The sequence below is a fragment of the Myotis nattereri genome, assembly GCF_964212035.1.
Source record: "Myotis nattereri genome assembly, chromosome: 6".
Taxonomy (NCBI): domain Eukaryota; kingdom Metazoa; phylum Chordata; class Mammalia; order Chiroptera; family Vespertilionidae; genus Myotis; species Myotis nattereri.
In genome coordinates this window covers 23,338,644-23,361,057 of record NC_138081.1, presented here as the reverse complement: position 1 = coordinate 23,361,057, position 22,414 = coordinate 23,338,644, and the positions used below count along the sequence as shown (strand labels likewise).

Sequence of the window (22,414 nt, the reverse complement as noted above, 5' to 3'; positions counted from 1 at the left end):
GCCCACAGCTCATGTCCAGCATCTTGTTCCTTGGTCCCCTCAAACTCAGCTTCTCAGAAACCAGACTCAAAGTCTGCTCCACAGGCTGTTCCTCTTCCTCTCCGTTTCCTCCCTGGAGCCAGGGCAGCGCTGGCAGCCAAGGTGTCCACACAGGGGCCTTGCCTCTCCTTGCCGCCCCCTGGATGGCACAGAGCCATGGCAACACAACTCCCAACTGCCATGCCTGTCTCTCTTCCACTGCCCGAGAGCAGGCCTCATGATTTCTCACCTCCACCCCCCCAGTAACCTCCCCAACTGCAGCTTCACTGCCCTCTCTCTGGTCTGCTCTCTACTTGCAACAGAGTGGTTTGTAACCATGCAGAAACTCCATTTCTTTCTCTTTGATTCAAACTGGCTTACCCAGCACCCTGGCTCACCTACCTCTTTCTCCCCCCATGTCCATCCCCTTAATCATTAAGTCCTCCAAACAATGAGGTTCTGGTCAGCATCAAACCATCTTAGGAACAAAGCCTCTCTGCTGACCACAGAGACAGAGCGTCAGCCAAACTAGACATGACATCGAGGCCTCAGCTGTGTTTCAGCTCCAGACCCAGAAAAGCAGCACCAGCCCACCAGCCACACCCTTGTGAAACCAGACAGAGCAATGCCATGGCTGACATCAGGGCCAGATGCAATAACTACCCCCTAGCCTAGCATCGGCCAATCATTAGAACCATGACCATGACCACCACCCTAACTCCCTTAGTCATCATGATTAGTGACTTCTTCCCCTTCATGATGTGTCCACTAGAAGCCATCCGGAGCCAGGTCTTTGAGCATTTGCTCACCTGTGACTCTGGGCTTGGCGCCATTTCCTCAATTAATAAACCTGCTGCATTTGACTGGGCTTTGATGCACACAGGCAAATGATCCCCTTTACTTCAGGAACAGTTTTTCTAAGATGCAAGTCTGAGGATCACCACCTTCTTTACCTCCTTCAGTGACTCCCATGCCTGCAAGGGTGCCTCCTCACATCCCTCCTCACCCTGAGCTCCAGCCCAGTTACAGCCTTGAGAATGGAGGGGCCTCTAACCTTCCTCCTGGGCACATTCACTTGCCCTGTTTGACCAGTGTGGATTGGGGTAGAGGAAACACAAGATATCCTGAAACATCTTTGGGGCAGAAAATATATGGAATTACCCATAAAGGGAGGAAACTTGTTTTAAAGGACATAGGAGCCAACCTGAAGTATCTCCCAAAGGTCAAAGCTGGAACAATAAAATGTGTATTAAAAATATTAGATCATTCCCTTATGATAAAATATCCATAAGTTTATGCTGCTATAAGTAAATAATTGAGTAAATAAATAAGGGCGAAGAGATAGCTCTTTCTTACAAGAGAATTTCAATTGCTCTGTGTAGAAGGAATGAGGAAAATCACCATTAAGCAAACACTATAGTAACATTTGCTGTAGGCAAGATCCATAATGAATGTTAAAGTTGGTGAGTGAAAGCTCATTTAGAAACAGAATATTTGCATAGTCACAAAGTACCTCCCCATAAAATATTTACTAATTCCAAATAGGAACATTATAGGTGACAAGTCTGGCAGACACTGCTTGAGTCAATGGATCAAGGTTAGCTTCATTGTTAATAAGACATATTTTGTCTTGGGTATGATGTTATGTCCGGAAGTAATGCCCCAAGATAGGAGCAGCATAACTTCTGTGGTATTCTTGCAAAAAAACATATAACATCAATCACGAGGAAATGTAAGGCAGAGCCATATTGAGGGATATTAGACCATTGTTCTCCTAGAGCCCCAAGGTCAGCAGATAGGGAAAGACTGAGGAATTGTCACGGATTGGAGGAGACTATGGCAACTAATCGGTGTGAAATCCTGGCCTGAAAAAAGACACTGATCAAAAAACTGCTGGAACCTGTAAAATCTGGAGTTTGGTTAATAGTATTGTATCAATGTCAGATTCCTGGTTTGATCATTTTACTATGGTTATGTATGATATTCATATTAGACAAAACTGGGGGAAGGGTATTTGGGAACTCTGCACCACTTTTGCAATTTTTCTGTAACATAAATAATTTCACCAAAGTTTAAAAGATATATTTTAAATTATTTATTGATGCAATACAATGGGATTTGCTTCAAAACAATGCTTACAATTATTGTGGTAATGTGATGGATGCATTAAGGCCCATTATACTCTTCTTTCTGCATTCATATCTGTTAGGAATTTTTCATTAGAAAAAGATAACATTATACGTATTTATATGTATTTATTTTTACCTATGACGTCTCTTCCATGTGGTGCCAGGCACTATAGTCAGTCATGGGCCCTTGGCAGCTCACAGTAAATGCTGGTGAGGGGGTGGGGAAAGACACACAGATATTAAACAGATAAGGTCATAACTACTTGACAGAGGAAGCACAGGATGCCTGAGAGTAGGGACAAGAGAGCCTTCCAATCAAAAGAAGCAGCACATGCAAGGGTCCTGAGGCAAGAGGGAAATGCTGAAGTGTAGTCTCTAAGGAAAGGGTCTACACAAGGCCCAGGTAAGGCCGCTGAGTTCCTCCTGCCCACTGCTAGATAACTCAGACGGATTCTTTGGGCCTAGAGAATTTGGGTTGCAGCAGTATTCATCATTCAGTCCTTGTTATGAATTTAGATTGCTGTCTCTCTATTTTCTCTTTCTTATCCTCTTTTCTGACACTACCCTCCTGTGACACATTTTCCCATAAGATTTTTCCATCTTTACAGCAAATTTCATGAAATCCTACATAAGCAGCAGTGTTAATAGAAGCCTGGTTCCCATGCACCTATTGGGCAACCAAATACACCTGAAATCCCTTCCTTGTGCATTTATGGATAATCTTGAAATGAAACATTGTTGAGTTGTCCTTTGCTTTCAGGTCTAGTATTGAGCTCTGTGGAGGCTGGAGGCTGTGGGAGTGACTGCTCCTTATTGGACTCCACCCCCTTAGGAGGGAGAGGGTTTCAAAATATTTAAGCATCTAACACAGATATTAGGCAGTGACCTTGAGGAGCTGAGCTGAGAGACAGCGTGAACATAATAGGTTAGTACTGACCTTACACATCTCTATAAATTCTCTTGTGTCCATTTCACTTGGAAATTTTTTTAGAATGTGTTATTTTATGTGGGTACTCTATGTTCTTATTGTGCCTTCTTGTGTCTTCAGGAGACAATTCAAGCATTATTTATTAGATCCTCAAGGCCAGGTCTTTAAAGGAAAATAATAATCAAGAATTTTGAAAATGAAGGCAGAGAATTTGATAATATGGGAAAAGTAAGAGTGTTATTATTACCGGTAATGTGAAAATACAACTCTTCTAGTTCCAGGGAAAGCATGTGAGCTTACACTAAAATCGCTTCGCCATTATGAATGATGCATTAGTGTGTTCACATAGTAGTCAACACACACTGGTACTGAATTTTAATTTGGCAAGTCACACATTGAGCAACGGGAAGGAAATATATGACAATGGTTTTGTGCCTCTTGAACTGACACCTCCTGTTGGGAAACCAATTGGCAGCAATGCCTGCCAGTCAGAATCTGAACTTACTCCTCCATAGGTGAATTCTTATATTAGCTTGTTGTTTATATCAGTTACTTTGTGATTAAGCACTTATCTTTCTTTCCCCACTATCTCTTCCTGCTCCTTCTTCTCTTCCGCCTCACCTTGCACCCTAACCTTCCTTCTTCCTCTCATCCTCCTCCTTTCCTTCCTTCTTTAATGCTTTTGGAGCAAAGGGTAGAAAGGGTTTCTTATAAAGAAAAGACTCAAACTGGCTAGTGAATCTAAATGTATTGGGACTTTAGAATAGGATTCAAGTGCCTCTGGGTTTACGTCTTAGGCAAACTTAAGAAAAGAATGGCTTTCTCTTGAGCTGTGAGGTTCCCAGTCTGACAGAGGATTTGCAAATTCCTTCTGTTTGCCCAGTTAAATATTCCTCTGGGCTACGCCAGCCAAAGCTTTTTGGCATAACCATTGTGTTTCTATTATGTGGAAAGTTCTGCTGCTTTTATAGTTCCATTTAAATAGCCCAATGTTGTGTTTTGTAATTAGGATTGGCTACTTCATCACCATGATCCCAGCTTATAATTTAATCACTCCATAGTTCTATATTGTAAATGGCAAGGCTTATGAGGGAAATCCTAACAAAACAAACGAACAAAAAAAGGAATGGCTTTTGAGAAATCTGCCCATGCCTTGTTACATGGCGAGTGTACTGAACTTTGAGCAAACGGCCTGTTGAACAATGAACTGTGCTCAACACACTGTGTACTACGACAACTTCTCGGGAAACTCACTAATTTAATGGCGACAAAGAAACTGATTTCTGCAGGCTGTGAAAATTCAGTAATATACTAGTAGAATAATAGGGAGAAACTAGTCTGAATGTTAGGAGAATTGGGATCTAATTTAGACTTTATTACTAACTAGCTAGCTGGCAAATCATACCCTCTCTTTGGTGTGTAGCATATTGTTTACACTCTTGAAGGACCAGCCTACTTCTCAGACCCTTTCTAGGTCTATAATTGGGCAAGTCTTGAGGGGAGAGTTACATACATCAATGGAGCATTAGTTTTCAGAAGGCACATGAAGTCACCCAGTAGGGTGCAGCCTAATGAGAGTCAGTAGTGTCCTGGAAGAATTGTCAACAAAACAAAGAGCAAAACAGAGTTCTCATTCAGGAAAGCCTCAGAATTCCAGTTGTCAACAAGCTTATTTTTCTTTTTCTTTTTTTTTCTTTTTCTTTTTATTTTTTTTTATTGATTAAGATATTACATATGTGTACCCTCTACCCCCCCCCCCCCCCCGCTCATTCCCTCACCCCCCCCCCCCGTTGTCCGTGTCCATTGGTTAGGCCTATATGCTTGCATATAAGTCCTTTGGTTGATCTTTCCCCCTTACCCACACCCTCCCCTACCTTCCCTCCAAGGCCCGAGAGTCCAATCAAAGCCTCTCCGTCTCTGGATCAGTCCTTGTTCATCAGTTTATGTTGTTCATTATATTCCACAAATAAGTGAGATCTTGTGGTATTTATCCACTCTCCAGTTCCATCGATGCTGTGGCAAATGGTAAGAGTTCCTTTTTCTTCTTCCTCTTCTTAAAGAATACCTTTCAGCATTTCATATAATGCTGGTTTGGTGGTGATGAACTCCTTTAGCTTTTCCTTATCTGTGAAGCTCTTTATCTGACCTTCAATTCTGAATGATAACTTTGCTGGATAAAGTAATCTTGGTTGTAGGTTCTTGGTATTCATCACTTTGAATATTTCTTGCCACTCTCTTCTGGCCTGCATGGTTTCTGTTGAGAAATCAGCTGACAGTCGTATGGGTACTCCCTTGTAGGTAACTGACTTTCTTTCTCTTGCTCCTTTTAAGATTCTCTCCTTATCTTTTGCTCTTGGCATTTTAATTATGATGTGTCTTGGTGTGGTCCTCTTTGGATTCCTTTTGTTTGGGGTTCTCTGCGCTTCTTGGACTTGTAGGTCCATTTCTTTCACCAGGTGGGGGGAAGTTTTCTGTCATTATTTCTTCAAAAAGGTTTTCAATATCTTGCCCCCTCTCTCCTTCTGGTACCCCTATAATTCTGATGTTGGTACGCTTGAAGTTGTCCCAGAGGTTCCTTACACTATCTTCATACTTTTTGAATCTCTTTTCTTTTTTCTTTTTCGGTTGGGTATTTTTTGTTTCTTTGTATTTCAAATCTTTGACTTGATTCTTGGGATCCTCTTGTCTGCTGTTGGATCTCTGTAAAATATTCTTTATTTCAGTCAGTGTATGCTTAATTTCTAGTTGGTCCTTTTTCATGTCCTCCATGGTCTCACTATACTCCTTGAGGGATTCATTAAATTTATCGGCGGTTTCCATAAAATTCTTGAAAAACCTTATAAACGTGGCCTTGAACTCTATATCCAGTCGTCTGTCCTCCTCCGTTTCTGACAATTGTGACCTGTTTCTCTGTCTCCGCATTTTGGCTACTTCCCTGTGTTGATAGAGTGGCCCTGCGCGCCAGGTGTCCTGTAGGGCCCAGTGGCTCAGCCTCCCCAGTTACCTGGGGTGGACACTCTTGGTGCACTCTTGGTGCCTTGGTTGATGTAGGATCACTGGGAGGAATTGACCTCCAGGCCAATTGGCTGTGGGAAGCAGCTGTGTCTGAAGTGGGAGAATGGTCCCCCTCTGACCACTGGGTACAGTGGCTCCTGGATCTAAGGAGGTGCTAATTCAGCCCCTGCCTGAGGCCTCACAGCCGGGCCACGAAGAAGCTCCGCTGTGAAGCAATGCAAGCCCCTGCGGGGCCTTGGGCCTTCTCTTGGAAGTTCCGGGTCTGGCTGGTCTGGCTGCAGTTAGGTAATTATCAGGTTGCAAAGGGCCGGGGCATTCACATGCAAAAGCCTCTGCCGCAGCCTGGGTGGGGCGGGGTCTCAGGGAGTCAAAAGGCCGGAGAAAGAAGCAATGGCTGATTCTCCGCGCCCGGGGTCACGTGTCTCAGTGTCCTGGTAAGGGCTGCAAGCACCTCTGAGGGAAAGCGGCCCTCAAGTTCGCCCGCTGCCGCCTGAGAGAGCAGCCTCTCCCCGTATGTGTCCTGGGTCCCCAGAGACTTCCCAGAACCGGAGATCAGAGCAGTCGGGAGCTTGTGATTCAAAAAGACAGCCGCGTCCTCAGGTGCCACCCCCTTTCCGCGCGCGCGAGCCGCCGCCGTACCTCTGCACTCAGCCTCCGCAGCTCCTCTGGCTCTCAGCGTGCTTTTCTTGTCTTCTAGTTGTAGAAATTACACTCAGCCAGCCTTCCTGTTTTTATGGACGATGTTTGCTCCGTCCTTTGGGATAATTTTCAATTGCTGTGGGAGGCGACTATTTCCCGGTGTTTATCTATGCCGCCATCTTAGTTTCTCCAAGCTTATTTTTCTGACCAGACTTTAGTCCCTTAAAGGGAAGGAACAAATCAGACTTGTTTCTTGTTCCCAAAGAGCCATTACTGCTTGATACATGAAGCTGCTCCATGAGTGTTAGTTGAGGAAGTTTGAATGAAACACCTAAAAAGCGAAAATATATTACATGTCACCCAGAAACAAGGTTCTAAGAAGCAAATAAATAAATAAATAAATAAATAAATAAATATCCTTTGGAATATTTAAACTCTTTTTGTAACCAAACCCAGATTTGGCTGCCTTTGCAATGAGAGCCAAACTCATGAAACAGGTGCTGGTGAAAAAGGAAAGGGGTTTATTTGAGTGCTGGCATCTTGAGAAGATGGGGGACTTTTCCCAGTCCTCAAAAAACCATCTGGAGATCTCAGTGCTGACGGAGGTTTTTATAAGGATGGACAGGGACTGTACAACAATTAGATCAGGGGGAGGGGAATGAGAAGTGCTGCTTCTCCTAAGAAGGGGGAGCATGCGAAAGGAAGTGGGCTTCCTCCCCTGTTCTCAGAGTTCTGTCTCTTCAAACAGGAATTTGTAGATTTACTGAGGACACCTGTGGCCCCAAGCAATAGTTCTCTAAGCTGTAAGAAAGGCTAAATAGGGAATGAAAACACAGGGCTTTATTTACACACTTTAAGAAAACAGAGTTTTGGCTGCAGCCTTGAGAAAAGGCAGAATAAAACCCAGCATTTATTGCTTAATTGCAATGTTAACTTACGGTTACCTTTTGACATATAAAAATTCAAATTTCATGTACCTTTTAAAAAATATTACTATTGCTTGGAGATATATATGTTTTGCTAAGAAATTAACCACAAAATCTTGCACAAATGCTTAAAAACATTTTCTGGGTAGAGGTCTAGTGACTAAGAATGGGACAGAAATTGTCCCCCCCTAAGTGTAGGCAACTGAATCCTTGCCTGGGCACACCTGCAACCTCCACCATTGTGACAACGGAATGGCACACACAGCTTCTATAAAGTGGCATCCTTCAGAAACGTGGTGGCTTTTTGAATATGGCCCGGGCAATGCACACAAATATTTGACCCTCTTGGTTTGCATGATTTTGTGAGGTTTTCTGTCCAGTGAACAGCGAACCACTTTCAGAGGTCACCTCTGGCTGCTTTTGGGAAGACCAAATCTTTGCTTTTTAATGACTCCTGTGCCTTTGTACTCACATCCCTGAGAAAAACTGCCCAAGACCTTTGCTGGAATTTCCCAGTCATTATGTGAGGAGCTCTCTTTGGCTCCTCCCACCTGTGTGCTGCTGTCTCAGCTTGGAACAGAGCAGTGGTGCTCAACCAGAGGTGATTTTGCCCCTGATTTTATTTTGGGTTGTCATGATGGGAGAGAGGGACAGGGCACTATGCTACTGGCATCTTGTGGGTAGAGGTCAGGGATATTACTAAAGTAAATATCCTCCAATGCACAGGACTGCCCCCCACAACAAAGAATTATCCAGCCTCAAATATCAGTGTTTCAGAGAAACCTTAGAAAAGGGACGCAGCTGTGAGACTTCTTTTGCTGACCCCAGACTAATGTATTTCTTACCTTTTACAACAAACCAGAGCATACAATCACATACGCACACTCACACACAATGTAAGTGCAACTAAAATTAAAATTTTATTTAGTAATTATATAGTTAGACTTACTACATATGGTACGCTGATATTTTCTATTATATTTCAAATGGAAAATGCTAGTCTGAACCCACTGTTCTAATTTCACAGCACACCGAGGGATCACAATTCATAGTTTACAAAATACTGTTTTAGATCAGGGGGTAGGGGGTGCCAATGAGGGGATAAGGACACATATGTAATACATTAATCAATAAAAAAATAAAATACTGTTTTAGAGAAGCTCCACGACTTTGGTGTCCAATATAAGTTTTTTTTAAGTGTGTTCAAATGATAGCTTAACCACTTATTTTAGGCCAGTTGCTTAACCTCTATAGCCACGAGAATCATCAACTATAAACTTAGAATAACAACAAGATCTACCTCAAGTCATTTTTACCAAGATTAAGTAAGGATAAAAATTAGAAAGGGTCTGTTATGTGGTAGACACTACACATGTTAATTCCTTTCTATGCACTAAAAAGGTAATGCACTAACATTCCTTTTTCTAAATGGAATATAAAATTCATCCAGCAGTGAAAAATATAGAATTGCAATAGGAAACAGGAATGAACCTCTTCCTGAGTGGAGAGAACTTAGAAGGTTTTGGTGACTATCAGGCCAGGACTAAGCCCCACTTCATGCATTTGAACAAGAGCAGCACGACAGCCAAAGAGCAGAGGACTAACTCTGCTCCCTTGTCCTCCTCCCTGTTGTAAGTCCTCTGGTTTCAAGGCCCCTCACTGGCTTGCTTCTCCTGTGTGGGATCCAGGCTGCTCTGTTCATATCCTCAGAGTGAGGACAAATGGCAACCTGAGACTTACTTGGTGCAATTTGACACCAATGGCCACTACTGGGTGAGAATATGGGCAAAGGAAGACCTCATGGGACTCCACCAATTCCACCATTAAGAAAGCACATACTTCACCCTTCTGTTCAAATGTACACCATAAAATACAGTTTGCTTCTATGGTTTCATTCATTCACGCATGCATTCATTCATGCATTCACTCATGTTTAGAGAAACCAGGAGGCTGCGACATGGCTGGGAAGCCCAAGCTTCACTACTTCAATGCTCGAGGCAGAATGGAGCCCATCCGGTGGCTCCTGGCTGCAGCTGGAGTCGAGGTGGGTTCTGAGTTCTGTCATCTTAAGTTGAAACTAAAATTGACTGTGGTGAAGTGCTTTCTCACATAAGCTAGGAGACTTCCATACTAGATGGCCTGTGAATGGTTTTGCCTTAAATAAAAATACTATGCATATTATGAAGGAATTGGACTATTTGAACAATAAAATTTTAAAAAATCCTGCCATTGTAAGAGTACAGGAAAATTTTAAAAGAAACAAAAGAAATAGCCACTAAACATAATTTATGAACCTTATTTTTATTTTAATATACGGTAATATATTTGACAAATATACAACTATTGATTGAATATTAGAGAATATTAAAAATCATCGTTACTTTTTTGGTTATGTGTGATATTGTGGTTATTTTAATAATAAATCTAATGTTTTAGAAATAAAAGAGTCAAGTATTAAATTATCCTGTATATGGGGTTGTTTCGAATTTTCACAAGATAGGGAGAGTGGGTGGGCAATCTAGATGACACAAGATTGACTTGTGTGATTATGATTGTAGCTGGGTGATGGACACAAAGAGGATCTTTGTACTTTCATTTTGTACATGCTAGAAAGTTTTATAATAAAAGGATAAAAATGATAATATTAGAATGTAATGTAATTAAAATTAAGATATAACCACAAAATTGGAGAAGAGCAGATTATAACAAGCTGCCTGTTAAAGATTTAGGCATCCACTCAGCCATGATTGTGTTGAGCACCTTGAAGTGCCAGGTTCTGTGCTTGGTTCTGGGGATACACAGATGAACCAGACAGACAAGGTCCCTGCCCTCAGGAAGCTTACATTCCAGTCAGGATGCCTACAAGTGAGTAGGTGATTAAAAGGAGGCATGGGGGCATCTAGGAGGACATCCAAGCATTTACAGCAAGCATGTCAAACTCGCGGGCCACAGGCCACATGTGGCCCACAACGAATATTTTTGTGGCCCAAGCAATATAACAGTGATGTTGAGAACATCTCAGGCTTCCTCTACTCCATCCCAGCTTTACTGAAGAGGGTGTGGGGTACGGATCTTGGTCAGCATTCCTGGGTTCTGTGCTCCCAAAGGTTGATCTTTACAATCATTTTCATCTCCGTTAGCCTCACAAGCAACATCACACCAGCCAATGCCATCCTACCTTGGCCACCCTCTTTTCATGACCATCCTCCATCCTTTATGTTTGTCTTGCACTGGAAGCTTTATAAATCCCTGCACACATAACTCACTATCTATCAGGTCTTCCCCTATGGAATTATGTAGATCCACAATAGACTGTTCCACTGATCAAGCTAAAGATCAAAACTTTTATTATAAAATACTCTTTTTAAACTATAAAATGAAATGAAATGAGGTAATTGTCACCTTGGTGACAGCATCTTAGATGGTTATGGGCCCATGGATATCCCTCGCTGGGGGACACACGATTTCCTGGCCTGTCTCATATGGAGAGAAAGGCTTTCCTGAGATATCAAAACTCCATAACTATAAGAACTTCCCAGTCCCTTCCCTGTGTTAACACTCCCCTCCCAAATCATGGCCTGACCACTGACAGATGTAAAAGCAGGTGACAGATGTAAAAACCTCCAAGTGTGAGCAGTTAAGTGCTGCAAGCCATGCTCTGTCCTCTTTTTAAAATATATTTATTGTTGAAAGTATTACAGATGTTTTCTCCTACCCCCCTCCACCCCCCACCCATAACCCCCTCCACCTTGCTCCCACCCACTCCCTAGGCCTTCCCTGCATTATTGTTTGTCCATGGGCTAAGCATATATAAATTCTGTGGTCAAACTCTTCCAGCCCTCCACACCCGCCACTTCCTCTGAAAGTGGATGTTTCAGTGTCTCTGGATCTGTTTTCTTCATCAATTTATTTTGTTCATTAGATTTGACACGATCATGTGATACTTGTTTTTCTCTGACTGGCTTATTTTGCTTCATGTTCTGTTCTTGATGGCTCTAATCTGAATTTCCAAATGGCATCACTGTACTCTTCTGTGTACCAAGCCAAACTCAGGAATCTTACCTCCTCCATATGATGTACCAGACAGAGGTCATTTAAGGTCAAAAGTTCTGTAATGCTATGGAATGAATCAAAAGAACTCCTTTACTCTTTCTGATTCTAGTTTGAAGAGCAATTTTTGGAAAGTCCAGAAGACTTGGAAAAATTAAGAAATGGTAAGACAATGTATCTAAATTCCTCTGATGAGGGAATAAATGCAATAGTGAGGTTTGAACACTCCCATGGTCGGCAAACTGCGGCTCACGAGCCACATGCGGCTCTTTGGCCCCTTGAGTGTGGCTCTTCCTAAGTCTTAGGAGTACCCTAATTAAGTTAATAACAATGTACCTACCTATATAGTTTAAGTTTAAAAATTTGGCATATAAAAGAAATTTTAATCATTGTACTGTTCTTATTTGGCTCTGTTGACTAATGAGTTTGCTGACCACTGCACTAAGCAATGCCTAAGAGTGTGCATGGTTGGAGCTGGAGGGTGGGTGAAAGAGGAAGAAAAGTATTTCAAGTGTAAGAGCGGGGCTCCTTGAGCAGGTCTCACCACTCACTCAGGGCTAGGAAGGCCTAGAACTCAGAGTATTCACCAAGGAATCATCCCTTGTGACTTAGAATGCCCACTCCTTGCTTCTCCTCCTTTCTGCACCCGCTGTGAGGGGCTGTGTCCGCTCAGGACCCCACCTATCCTCCGACACTCAAACACATGCATCAGGGTGAAGAGAGTAGAAATAGGCCCAGCAGTAGCTTTGAAGTATCTCTATGGTTTGTTGCGAGGTAATGTCCTAGCAATATTGCAGATGTTGAAGTCAGGGAAAGAGGTGCCTACGTAAAAATCTCTCCCAAAACCTGCCTTAAATGCCATGAACACCACAAGAGTTACTGTGGGAACTTCCCATTTGAAATGCCTATGGGCTGGCAGCCTGCTGCAGCCTCTCTCCAGCTTCTTTTAAAAATATACACAAAGATAAATCAATCACAAAAGCTACCATGTATCTGATGGAAATAAAAAGGTAAATAAAATAGTGAGTTAAAAAATAAAAAGCAGACTGAGAAGAAAAAGGACTGTAAAAAACTAAGAACAAAATGCCATTTTGTTAAAGTATTACCTGATAATTTCAACAAACTTGTTTTCATCTCAAAAGACTGTGATCCATTAGACATTTCACTCTACTCTTTCTTTCTTCTTTCAAAAGATGGGTCTTTGATGTTCCAGCAAGTGCCCATGGTGGAAATCGATGGGATGAAGCTGGCACAGACCAGAGCCATTCTCAACTACATTGCTGCCAAATACAACCTCTATGGGACAGACATAAAGGAGAGAGCCCTGTAGGTATTTTTTCTGTTTTTTAATAAACAATAACAATTTAGATTCTTCCTTGAATGATCAGGATTGTGTTGCGGATCATAACCAACAGCAGCATGAGCCTTGGAGATCCAGTCCAACAGGGAGCATGAGGAGGAGGGATTCCACTTGAAGTGGAATCAAGCAGTGGGATTAGAAAGGAAGCCTCAGTCCACAGAGGTAGCACAGGGAGTGACAGACTTCTCCAAACACCGGTGAACCGTGAAGCCAGGAGGATGGTGGAGTCATGACTCCAGGTGCTCAGGCCTTTAAAGAAAAGACTGGGGAAGGAAAGGACACAAAGGGGCTCATTCTCAAGTTCCAGAAATTACAGGCATAGTTACCAGGAATCTAACTCACCAGCCCGTTGTATGGACTGAACTCGACAAGGGGTAGCAGAGGCAGGTTTTCAAGAGGCCCGGTTTACTTAGAACATTTTTTTTCTTTTTACTGAAGCCGCCAGATTTATTCAAGGCAGCTACATCTGGGAGAGGTGGGAGTGTTCTCCTTCTTTTTGAGAGGGAACCACATGATTGAAACTAAAACTTGTAAGGAACTGGTAACACTTACTCGAAATGTTGAACATAGACTTATCCTATGTCAGCACCTCCACCTCTAGGTATGTTCCCAAGATAATAAACACTACATCCACACTAAACCTTGTACTGTGGCTTCATAGACCTCCTTGGGAGCCCTCAGGGGAAATCTGAAACTGGCTCCCGTCTGTGAAGGGCAGGGAGAGACTGAAGAAAAAGGGCCTGCAGTCCTTATTGGTAGGTGGCAGGTTTAATAAACAAGGAAATTTGTTCATGACCACAAGACGAGTAGTTTTCTGAATCCACCTTCCAGGATGTTGAAAGGTTATATAGAGGCCTTAACTGGGTTACATACCAAGTCCAGATGGTCTTATCACCACATTCCTATCCCAAGGCTGTGTCCTGGGGAAGGCATGTGGAGAGCACATTCCAAGCACAGGGGAGGGAGTGGGGAGCCTCCAATTGCCCAGGTGCAGCTTGTGGGTCAAATGACACTCACATCTTCTTGGTGACCTTCCCCAACATGCACACAAATGTTCATAGCAGCGTTGCTCACAATATTTAACAAGTGGAAACAATAGAAATGTCCATCAACTGGTGAATGAATGAACAGAATGCAATATTTACACAATGAAATGTAATTTAGCCATAGAGAGGACAAAATTCTTTATTTATTTATTTATTTTTTTATTGCTTAAAGTATTACAAAGGGTATTACATATGTGTCCTTTTTATCCCCCTACCCTAGACAGTCCCCTAGCCTCCCCTATCCCCCAGTGTCTTATGTCCATTGGTTATGCTTATATGCATGCATACAAGTCCTTCGGTTGATCTCTTACCCCCCTACCTCCTGCCCCCCACCCTCCCCGGCCTTCCTGCTGCAGTTTGACAATCTGTTTCAGGCAGCTCTGCCTCTGTATCTATTATTGTTCAAAAGTTTATAATGGTCTTTATTATCCATGAATGAGTGAGATCATGTGGTATTTTTCCTTCATTGACTGGCTTATTTCACTTAGCATAATGCTCTCCAGTTCCATCCATGACGTTGCAAATGGTAAGAGTTCCTTCCTTTTTAGAGCAGCATAGTATTCCATCGTGTAGATGTACCACAGTTTTCTAATCCATTCATCTACTGATGGGCACTTAGGCTGTTTCCAGATCTTAGCTATGGTGAATTGTGCTGCTATGAACATAGGGGTGCATATATCCTTTCTGATTGGTGTTTCTGGTTTCTTGGGATATATTCCTAGAAGTGGGATCACAGGGTCAAATGGGAGTTCCATTTTCAGTTTTTTAAGGAAACTCCATACTGTCTTTCATAGTGGCTGTACCAGTCTGCATTCCCACCAGCAGTGCACAAGTGTTCCTTTTTCTCCACATCCTCTCCAGCACTGGTCGTTTGTTGATTTGTTGATGATAGCCAGTCTGACAGGTGTGAGATGGTACCTCATTGTTGTTTTGATTTGCATCTCTTGGATGATTAGTGACTTTGAGCATGTTTTCATATGTCTCTTGGCTTTCTGAATGTCCTCTTTTGAAAGGTGTCTATTTAGATCATTTGCCCATTTTTTGATTGGATTGTTTATCTTCCTTTTGTTAAGTTGTATGAGTTCCCTATAAATTTTGGAGATTAGGCCCTTATCAGATATGACATTGGCAAATATGTTTTCCCACACAGTGGGTTTTCTCGTTGTTTTGTTGATGGTTTCTTTTGCTGTGCAGAAGCTTTTTATTTTGATGTAGTCCCATTTGTTCATTTTTTCTTTAGTTTCAAGTGCCCTAGGAGCTGTATCAGTGAAGAAATTGCTTCGGCATATGAGAGGACAAAATTCTGATGTAGGTGACAACATGAATGAACTTTAAAAATAGTATACAAAATGCAAGAAACCACACACAAAAGGCTGTATGTAAAATGATTCCATTCATATGAAATGTCCAGACATTCCAATCCATATAAACAGAAAGTACTTGTGTGATCTCCTGGGGAAGGAGTTTTGGGGAAATAGGAAGTGACAGTCAAGAGCACAGAATTTCTTTTGGGCATGATAGGAAATGTTCTGGAATGAGAGAATGTGATGAGATTTCAGAATATACTAAAAACTACTGAATAGTACACCTTAAAGGGTGATATTTATGGTGTGTAAATATAGTATTTCAATAAAACTGGTATATTTATAAGTATTGTAGAAAACCCAGTTTAGAACAAAACTCCTCTATAATATGCACTGGTTGGCACTACTAATATATAAAGGATCGCACCCATTCAGGGGATGTTTTAGGTGGAGTCTTGAGCAGTGCAAACGTGGCCAAAGTTTAGAAACAGCTCGTGGAGAGGGTTGGGAACTGTATTCTATGGGAACTCATTGGAAGAACTGCTAATATTGGGCATATAAATGGGCCTGGATGGTATAATAGGATGAGAGAGGGAGAGGGACATGACTGAGGTGTCTGTGCCAGGGACTCTCTGCTGATTCCTCAGGTGGCAGCCTTTAGCCGTATGGATCACATGGAGTTTGTGCCCAGAACCAACCACAGCAGAGATGGCAAACCCTAGGTAGCATCTCACTGGGTACTTGCAATGACTCCACCAATTTCTCATGCCTATGACTCTGGACGCCTCACTGATGTTCTCTGTCAGTATATTTGGTCATGGGCATAACAAAAATTTTAGATGTATATATTTACCTTAATATGAAATGTTAAAGTTAAGAGAAAATCATAGCTGAATCACTGGTATATAAAAATTCACCCAATGGAGGTGAATCACTTTGCCATCTCCCAATACCCCATTCTCTTACATTTTTTAACCTATAACATGTAAGACAGGTGACAGTTGACAATTGAGTCATTTTTGTCTTTCAGGATTGATATGTATTCAGAAGGTATTGCAGATTTGAATGAAATGACCATGCGTTTCCCACTATGCCCACCCGATCAAAAAGATGCCAACATGACCCAGATCAGAGAGAGAACAACAAATCGTTATTTCCCAGCTTTTGAAAAGGTAAGTGGGCTGTTCAGTGTTTGGGGAACTGAGACTAGAGGACAAAGAGAAATGGTGCCTGGGCAGTCAGGGGACATTGAACTTCACTTCTAATGGGCCATCCTGACTACTGATGGAGCACCCTGGCTCTCCAAGGATGTTATCAAAATCAGCTGTGGGGAGGACATGTACCTGTTATACCCAAGTTATAATCTGTCAGCAAAAGTTCAGTTTCCTAGGACCTGATTTAGAATTCTCTATTTTTGATGGCATTTCATGGCCACAGTTAGAGCCACACTAGCGACTGGAGTAGATCCTGCAGAGCACCATGCAGGGGCTTTTCATCCAAGAGGAGCATGAGGGAAACAACTCACTGGAAAATATGCTGACAACAGGCAACATGACCCCAACTGCCAACCAGGAGGATATGGTAGTGTTTCTGGGATGGATGTCGTATCTAAACAGAGAGAAAGGCGGTGGGATGGAGAGGAAGAAACAGATAAAAAGATGTTAAGGAATAAATAATCTACAAATTTTGTGGATATGTCTCTCAAGCTTTTTAGGGAAGTCATGCAAAACTAAGGAATAAAGTTCTATCAATATACATAATATTTATATTAGATAATGCTTCTCTTTGAAGGTAAAAGGGCAATATTTCAGATTAAAACACCCTGAAATCATCTATACTAATAAAAGGGTAATATGCTAATTATACTGGGAGACCTTTGGGGAGACCTTCTGGACATCCTTCTGGACAAAACCATGATGGTGGGATGGAGGCAGAAGCCATTAGGGACGATCAGGCCAGGAGGGGAGGGCAGTTGGGAGTGAGAAGGCCGGCAGGCAGGTGAGCGGTTAGGAGTCAGCAGTCCCGAATTGCAAGAGGGATGTACAACTGTCCAATCGGTCCTAAACCAGCAGTCGGACATCCCCCAAGGGGTCCCAGATTGGAAAGGGTGCAGGCCAGGCTGAGGGACACCCCCACTCCATGCACAAATTTCGTGCACCAGGCCACTAGTGCTAAATAAAAATCATGAACAACAGCTACGAAAAGATTGTAAGGGATTCATGAGGCTTACATAGAAATAAAAACACTAATACTGAGGAACTTATTTTTATTAAATATTAAATCATTCATTCACTCAAAAAATGTTAATTTGTTGCTTGTGTGTGAGGTTCTATACAAAGAGCAAAGAATTTAGTATTAATCAGAACATACTAGTACACTCTCCTGGTCCTTGTGGTGCTAAGAGTTTAGGCACATTTCCCATGATGAAAACCTAAACAGACTGTGCAATTTAGGTGTATCTATACTTTGAAAATAAGCGGTTCCATGCTCACATGAATAAAGAGCCCCATAATCTCATGAAAATAAAGAGCCCTATGATCATGTGAATGAATGCAAAATGCATATAACCATATAGCATTTGATATTTTATTGTAGTCATTAAGTACTTATTCATTCATATCTATCTATCTATCTATCTATCTATCTATCTATCTATCTAGTCTGAAAGCGTATTTGCCAAAATGTTATCTTTAGTCAGTGGTCCACATGTGTTTTTTCTCTATGATTTCCACACTGCTGCAATGATTTTAATAAGCATCACATATTTCTCTAATATTTAATTATAAAAAACTGAAACAGAAAAGTTGAAAGAGATGTACAATAAACTCATATCTACTGACCACCTAGATTAAAAATTAACATTTTATAATTATGTTTGCTTAATCATATATCTCCCCATCCCGCCCTGCTGTAATCAAACATTATTTTTTGATGCATTTAAAAGTAAGTTACAGACAACTGCAGTCATCCATAGGCAGTTCACATGTGAATTGTAACAAATTCTCCCAATGTTATTGAGAGGCACAGGTGGCTTAGGTGTAAGAGACAATGTTGTAAGAGAAATGGTGAGTTCAAATTGTTCCCGGATTATTTCAGATCCTACATAGGTAGACCTGGAAATGAGACGAGCAGACAAGAGGAGAAATATAGACTCTGAAATAGTGTTCTCAGGCTTCAGGGAGGATGTCATGAAGATGGCGTCTTTGCCTGAAGGAGAGAGAGAGAGAACAGCCTGGAGAGACAAGTCCTGAAATCTCAGAGCTGCTGAGGCCTCCGGGTGTGTGGCACATAGAAACACAGTGCAGTCAGTGCAAGCCCTGGCCAGACCAACATGCACAGAGGGAGCCCAGTGACGTGGGAATGGGAGAATGAGATGATTGCCTGGGCTTCAGCTGAGGGGTGAGGAAGGATCAACAAAGACTGCTTCTCTCTGTCTCATTGAGTCAGGGGAGATGAATGTGGTCTGATGCTCTGCACCGGTCCAATGAGACAGCACAGATGGGAAACCAGGATGGAGAGACCTGGGAGGAGCAGGGGGACCCAGCCTGAGTGCACCTGTGTTCATAACCTGCTCCCTCCAATTCACCAGGTGTTGAAGAGCCATGGACAACACTACCTGGTTGGCAACAGGCTGAGCAAGGCTGACATTCACCTGGTTGAACTTATCTACTATGTTGAAGAAATTGACCCCAGCCTTCTGGCCAACTTCCCGCTGTTGAAGGTGACCCCTTTCACAGCCCTGGGGAGGGAACCCACATCTCCCATCTTGGAATCTAATATCTGGGCTCTTGGACTGGCCATGTTATGATCGCATCATTGTCCACGCCCCGCTGCCCCCAGGTCTCCAAAATTTGCTCATAGGCCCTGTTCTGAGGCAGGAAAAGAATCTTGTTTTGCCAAGGAAATTGGAGGTGGATGCTGCCTCAAGGAGAATATTTTGTCTTTCACAATGAGAGGGATCCAGGGCTCAGCGTCTCTGTGCTCAGCCATGTTCCATGCAGTTTCTGTCCTCATTTTCTCTGGGATTCCTTTCCTCCCCGGTGTGTCCTGTCTCTCTTACCTGAGTCTCTGTGAGCAGATCTCCTTCCTCTGATTTCCTTCCCTCAGGTCCTGCTCCTTCTCTCAGACACTGTGCTTCTCTCCCCACAGCCCCTTTTCTCTTTCTGTCTGTCTGTCTCTCTCTCTCTCTCGCAGGAAAGATTGCTTTTGACTGTCCACATGGTTGGCCTTCTATATTTTCTATCTTCAGTTCCAGCCCAGTTGTCCCACATATTCATTTCTCCAGGAGCCTTTACCTGTGTTGCTCTGACAGACTCATTAGTCTTCCTTGTCTGCACAAGAGTGAGAATCCACAGGATTTCCATGTGGGAAGAAGACTGTGAACTGAATCCTGTCTCTCGGAAAAGTGCTATTGAGCTGTGTTTCCTTCCTCTTCTTGTCTTGCTGGGTGTCCCTTTCCCAGCCCCCTGCTGGTGCTGATAGAGGGGACTCCGTTGGTCCTGTCTAGGAGGGTCTCAGATTCCCTTGCCTGTGTAATGAGGGGTGGGTGTTGTGTCTCCATCTGAGGCTGTGCTTTGTGCATTGCAGGCCCTGAAAACCAGGATCAGCAACCTCCCTCCTGTGAAGAAGTTTCTGCAGCCCGGCAGTCAAAGGAAGCCTCCCACAGACCCAAAAGCTTCAAAAGCAACCAGGGAGCTTTTCAAGATTTAAATAAAGCAGGCATGGATTCCTAGCACATGCAGGAGCAATTTTCTGAAGTTATCCAACAGTGAAATGCTCTACCTTGGATTTTCTGAGAATAATAAGCTTTTGCAAGTAATCAAATAATAAACTACCATGAGCTGATTTACTTACAATTTATTCTTGTTCATTATGATCCAATATGAAATCTGATTTTCAGTCTCCTTCGATTGCATCTCTCTTGGAATTCAAAATTAAATAAAAAAATGGAAACATGGACTATGAGGTCTCTTTTATCTTTTCCAGTAATTGTCATGTGTCTGTCACAAAGCTCTTCAAAGAGTTGAGTGTAGAATTCATATCTGACATCCTCAGTTGTTCAGAAGAAAATAGCTACCCCTCTTGGTAATGGCATAAGTAATTTTCTTTAAGAGCTGCTTTCCTTCTGGTAATAAAAATGTTTTTGTTATGAGTTTTGCTGTCGTGCAATACAACAGCGATATGCCTACTACGGACTCATTAGTGTCCTAGGGGATGGGGAAATGATGAACAAGACAACAAACCCAAGTTCTGCTCTCTGGTGCCTTTCAGTCCATGACTCCCTGGCACATCAACGCTCTGCTACTTAATGTTCTGTGGGGCCCCTGGCTGAGCTTTCTCTGAGGTCACTCAATGTTGCTCAGACCTGGACTTCCAAGGTACAGATTACTTGTATAAATTATATGTTACTGAATGCATATAAAATCTTTTTTCTATTTTTCTGGCCTGTCACTGAGTCAGAGTGGCTGGATTAGGAGTGATTTCTAACTTTGGCCACATTCGTGGCTCCTAATGCACACCCTCCCAGAGAATCTGGGCTTTGGGCTTTGGCATATTGAGTTCTTCTCCCCACAAAGAGCTTCCTCATAGCGCGGGGAGGGAGCTGACAGACACACAGGGCTCCCTGTCTGTAGCTTCACTTCCACCTCGTCTGCTGTCTCCTTGCAACCAAAATGGCTTTCCTAAAATGCGCATTTGAGTATCACCACCTTCTTTAAGTCCTTCAGTGAGTCCCATGAGTGGGGATCCTTCCTCACATCCCTCTTCATCCCTTCCTTTCCACGTGGCCATGTTTAGCTCCTCACCTCAGTTGCTTCCCAGGGTGGGTCGGGCTCTCCTCTGTACCTTCCCACAGAGCCTCTAACAAAGCTGAATGGCACTGTGCCTCCACACTCTCCTGAGAGGGTCTGGTGTGCGGGCCTGGCCGGGCGGCATCTCTACTGCTCCATCGCAAATGGCCATGACACCTTGCACAACTCCACCCACAGCTTCATGACCTAAGAGTTTGAGTTTGGGTTTTGGGAATTCCTCAGAATTCCACACACACTCTCCTCTGCCTGACATCTGTATTCATTCACTCATGTCTTCATGGATGTATTCGTATCATTCAAGTGCAACATAGGGATCTTGCATGGATTCTGATGCAAATAAGTCCACTGTAAAGAAACCCTCACGAGATAATGGATGAAATTGGAATGCTGAATATTTAATGAAATTAAGGGATTATCATTTTTAGTGTAATGAGAGAATAGTATTATTATGCTTAGAAAGAGTCCTTACCTGTTAGACATTGGCATACTCAATTTCTGATAGATGGATGATAGGCTGTCTAGGATTTGCTTCAAAATAATCCCATGGTTGTGGGAGAAGTAGGTTTCCATATATTAGTTTCTTGTGGTTGCTATAACAAATTACTAAAACTGAGGGACTTAAAACAGCAGAATGTATTCTTCACACTTTTGGAAGCCAGAAGTTCAAAGTGTTGTCTGGGCTGCACTTCCTCCAGAGCTTTAGGGGAGAACCCTTTCCTGCCTCCTTCAGACTCTGGTGGCTTTTTGCTTTCCTCTGCTCATGGTCACATCACTCCAATCTCTGCCTCTATCTTCACATCAACTCACCCTCTGTGTGTCTGTGTCTTCTCTTCTGTTTTACAGACACTTGTCATTGTGTTTGGGGCCCACCTGGATAATCCAGGATGATGTCATCTCAGGTTCCCTCACTTAATTACACCTGCAAAGACCCTTTTTCTAAGTACGGTCACATTTACAGGCTCCAGGTATTTGGACATGGGTCTATCTTTTTAGGAGGCCACCACCATGACCTCCCCACAACAGGGTACAGATCAACAACATTGTTGGCAATTTTGAAGCAGGGGAATGGGCATGTTGGGCTTTCTTTACTTTCTATCATTCTCTCTATGGTTGTATTTGCTGGAAATATTCCATTTAATAATTTAAAAAACTATGTTATTTATTGAGCAATTATGTGCCAGGTGCTGGG

General features: G+C 42.6%; 1 protein-coding gene across 1 annotated transcript; it reads left to right on the top strand.

Moving 5' to 3' along the window:
- The first annotated feature begins 2,977 nt into the window (after positions 1 to 2,977).
- On the top strand, positions 2,978 to 20,345 carry LOC308521750 (glutathione S-transferase A2-like). Its single transcript, XM_081094842.1, has 7 exons — positions 2,978 to 3,072; positions 9,593 to 9,699; positions 11,818 to 11,869; positions 12,899 to 13,031; positions 16,446 to 16,587; positions 19,005 to 19,136; positions 20,003 to 20,345. The coding sequence occupies exons 2-7, from the start codon at positions 9,613 to 9,615 to the stop codon at positions 20,123 to 20,125; spliced, it is 669 nt and encodes a 222-aa protein (XP_080950968.1). The 5' UTR covers positions 2,978 to 3,072; positions 9,593 to 9,612; the 3' UTR covers positions 20,126 to 20,345.
- Positions 20,346 to 22,414: the final 2,069 nt, after the last annotated feature.

Bases quoted from the DNA above. Each gene is read 5' to 3' on its own strand.
- LOC308521750 (XM_081094842.1), top strand. From the start codon at position 9,613: ATGGCTGGGAAGCCCAAGCTTCACTACTTCAATGCTCGAGGCAGAATG. The intron at 9,700-11,817 runs GTGGGTTCTGAG...TTCTGATTCTAG, and splicing joins TGGCTGCAGCTGGAGTCGAG to TTTGAAGAGCAATTTTTGGA. The intron at 13,032-16,445 runs GTAGGTATTTTT...TTTGTCTTTCAG, and splicing joins GACATAAAGGAGAGAGCCCT to GATTGATATGTATTCAGAAG.